Genomic DNA, 4,128 nt, shown 5'->3' on the forward strand with positions numbered 1-4,128 from the left:
GGGTCTCCCTCATCTTCTGTTGCATTTGCCTGGCAGAATCCCACTGGGACCCTACACATGTAGGACCCTGTGATGGAATGCTAAGTCCTCGGAGCAAGTGGTCAAGTCCTTGCTTATAATATTTTCTTGCCTCTTCCTTCTGACCCAGTTCATCTGTATTCAGTCCTTTATTGATAAAAATAAAGGCTTTCCTGTACTCTTCATTAATAGCTTTAATAGTCGCATCTTCTTGCATAACTGGATGCTGTAGTTGTTCCATTACTGCAAATGGGAACAGATTATTAGCAGTATTCACAGATGAAGCCAAACAAAGTTTACCTTAGAATAAAGTATCTTCTAATTGGTTTCTAGCAATGACTATACTCTGTGTATTAGCAGAAAGTGATCTAATTGCTTGGTACAGTGTCTGGTATGCTACAGTTATTTCCTATTAACCTTCAGATTTCGAATACATGATTCCAAGTCAGCCAAGTATTTAATTCTATAACCATCACATCCAGTTACATCACAGACAGGTATTTCTTAAAAGTTAAGTATCAGAAGAATATGGATACACCTGATATTAAACTTTCCATCTTAAAAAGTATTAAGATCAGTAGCAAGTGGTGGAATTAAAAAAAAAAATCTGATTTTATATTTCATAATATTTTCCAAAAAATCTCTAGGTTATTAAAAAATTCAGTTAACATTTTGTGTACTCAAATAAAGGCTGAACTTACAAACTCAGTCCATTTTTATTTAAATTATTTAAGGAAAAGCACTCAACAGATTTAAACAAATCTTGATAGACCACAAGAAAGAAGACAGAGCTGGGAAAAAAATGCTTCAAACAGTTAAAGCTATGCCTTACAAAATGAAAACAGGGAATTACTTATTTCCTTTACAGCATTTAGAAAATGAGCAAGATGAGTGGTGTTTTCCCTTCCTTGCTCCCCAGGTGACAAAAACTTGAAATACCAATATGTACAAAAGGCTGCAGGTTCTGTTTCGGAATGTATTGCTCGAACAGCCTCATATAGATTTCAGCAGCTGAAGAACAGTGAAGAATCCAATTTGAACTTTAAAATGTGTAAAAATATATTTATTTATATTGTTAGAACTGTTTTAATGGAATGTAGGTTTTCAGTCTTGGCCAAATGCAGCAAATACAAATCATTCTTGGACTAAGATAGTGTTTACAACACACAATATAAAAAAATTCCAGGTTTTTTTTTGGTGGTTTTTTTGCTGACAGTGTTGAGAGGCATTGTCAGGTCAGAAAAAAAAAATCAGAGTAATGATCACGACAACAAAGTTGGGATACTATTTAAAAATTAAAGAGCATGCATTTTTAAGAAAAACCATGATTCTGTGCTGTAAGATGGATGGAACAAAGGAGAAAAATCTAGAGACATCTGTAAATCACAATGATAGCAAGCTACAGAAAACATGGGGGTAAGTAAAATCCAAAGTGTGAAAAGAAAAATACTTCTATTACACATACAGAAGCCTTAAATGCTACTGTACAAAGCACTGGCAAGATCTCACACAACACTGAGCCACATTCAAGAAAGCTGCACCAGAACAGGAAGAGGCATGCAGAAGGCTATTGAAATTTTTTGGTGAATCAGTTACTCTTCTTTTCCCTAGACAGAGGTATGTTTGGCTTATTAAGCAAATAAACCAAAGGCTAAGGGATTGGATTTGTCTCTACAAATAAACTGGATGAAAAGAAGAAAGTAAATCAGTAAAGTACTACTGAAATACAAACTTTTATTAAAATCCTGAAATAGTACCTACATTTAAGTTTGCTTAATGTCTCTTCTTGTTTTAGTCTATCAATAAAGTACCCCCCCCAATATAATCTGGAAAATATCCTTCCTCTATGCCAAGAAAAACAGAGAAACTTAAGAAGTGCAGGTCATGAAAAGGCTTTAAAGAGGCAAAGATGGAATGCTGTGCTCTACTCCTAGATCCTTTATGATCAAAATGCAGATAGCACTTCCGTGAAGACAGAAGTGACATGTAATCTGAAATGCAGCCATATTTTTACGATGCGACAGAATCTAATTTCGTGCAGAAGAGGAGATGCATGATTTCAGTCCAGTGACAGACACATAGCTAGGAATATGACAGGGATGGCTTGATAAAGCAGCCCACATGGAGTGGGTCACGAGCAACTGAAGCCATCAGGCTCGCTGCCCATTCCCCATCATGTAGCAGAAAAATGAAACTTGGGCCTGAGGAGATTTTTTTGGTTGATTGCGGTCACCTGCTGCCAACAGACTGAATGTCTTTGATTTAAGCTGAAGAACTGGTATAAGCGTATATTTAATAACCACCAAGGACACCAAGTTTAGAAGTTATAAGCATGCTTCTGATTTGCAAGCAATTATAGAGAAAGTAACTGGAGGGAACTCTAACAAGTCTGTGAATACAGCTGGATCCTTACATGAAAGATTATACTTAACTATGTAATATATTTTATAATATAAACATTAACCATTTAAGATATGCATAGTCAAATTATTTGCTAGCAAAAAACCCTAAGGACTCCCAAACCACATCATCTTGTGTCAACACTTGTATTTACTAATAAAAAAATCCTCCTTGTAAAAGGGGTATAAAGGTGAAAAACAATTTGCAGTAAAGAACTCCGATTCGAACATTATTGTAGGTTTTCAAAACACAGAAAATGTTTAGAAAACAGAGAGTTTAACCTAACATCACATTTTTCTTCTTCATGAGCAAAATTTAGTGTTTTGACATTTTTAGTGCCTTTGCATCCAATTCTGTAATGAGTCCCTTCTTAAAGCCTTAAATAAACAATTAATTTGTGTGAACACAATCATGTACTATAGTCCATTTTGCCCCGTGTTTTTTGATTTGTTTTTGCTGGCTACAGCAAAGATACTTTACAGATTTTAAATAATTCATTTAGAAGTGACTGTTAGTGTATAACAAGAAGAGACACCAAGTAAAATCCTAGAGTCATAGCTACATTTCAACTTAATACTGAATTAATTTACTATTTACTGTACACTCGTCATACTGTCAACACAACTGTTCTTGCTAAAGCTCAGTCTTTATTAACACTAAAAAAGGTCTGGAAGAAAACTGAGGTGTCAGCACGACCAGTGTATACAATAGCACTAGTACATGGCCGAGATACAAAAGCTAGCTCAGCAATTCAGAAGCGCAGGAGCATTACAACTCATCTCCAATTGTTTGAAACATCCCAAGCTTACACTACACGTACAATATAGTTACAACCAAACTATGCATTTGGGTGGCAAAGCACGTGGAAATGGAAGAAGGAATTTACAGCAGATTTTAAGTTTAACACAAGATAAAAAGTCATCTTGAAGAGCTGCGTTTAATTCATTCTTATTAACTTATTAAAATTAGTAGAAAATAATGGATGGTATAAATCAGCCAACTGGATTGCTCCCTCATAACACAAGAAGAAATATTCTCTAAAACAAAACATTTAAGTACTAATCTGATCATACACAAGGAAGATCCTCGGTCATTATCATTTTCAGCGTATAATCTTAACATAGTATTTAAGTGTCCTGCATGTTTTAATGTTTATCTGTAATCCACTTCTGTACAATGCAGAGTCTTATTTCCTCTGTTTCAAAGCTGGAATGAATGGCAAAGTGTATATTACTAAATATGAGAGTGCTGCAAACCAACATTTGGTCTTACAGCCAGTACAGACTGGCCCAGATCTGTACTACTTAGTATTAAATAAGATTTACAGGAACTTGTCTTGGAGAAAGCTGGTCCAAAACAGAGCTAAGAAAAGAGCTAAGGGGCACTGCAGATTATCTTAGATCAATCCAGTGCTTGAGCTCATTCCTTGGCCCTTTTTCATTCACCGGTACATATATACTCTGTGGTTTTAAAGTGACTCGACCAAGGGAGGCTACAGTGCAGCAGGGAAACTTGAGTTCAATTGGGTACTCTAAGCTAACATCTCAACTATGTGGCTGATCATCCTTCCTCTGAAGCAGCAAACTACTTCATTAAAAAATAATGTATATTAAAAAAAAATACAGCTCAGTGGTGGATCTCACTGCCAGAAGGTAAACCTGAAGCCTAAAGCTTATTAAGAGGATTAAATATCCTGACTGACAGAGGTAG

General features: G+C 35.5%; 1 protein-coding gene across 2 annotated transcripts in view; it reads right to left on the minus strand.

Moving 5' to 3' along the window:
• SPG20 (spastic paraplegia 20 (Troyer syndrome)) overlaps positions 1 to 259 on the minus strand; it is a 10,793-nt gene extending 10,534 nt beyond the window's left edge. For both annotated transcript variants that reach the window (XM_010293418.1, XM_010293416.1), the window contains exon 1: positions 1 to 259. This exon is cut by the window's left edge and continues 581 nt beyond it. In XM_010293418.1, coding sequence (XP_010291720.1) covers positions 1 to 259 — 259 coding nt within the window.
• Positions 260 to 4,128: the final 3,869 nt, after the last annotated feature.

This window comes from Phaethon lepturus, unplaced genomic scaffold, assembly GCF_000687285.1.
Source record: "Phaethon lepturus isolate BGI_N335 unplaced genomic scaffold, ASM68728v1 scaffold7968, whole genome shotgun sequence".
Lineage (NCBI taxonomy): Eukaryota > Metazoa > Chordata > Aves > Phaethontiformes > Phaethontidae > Phaethon > Phaethon lepturus.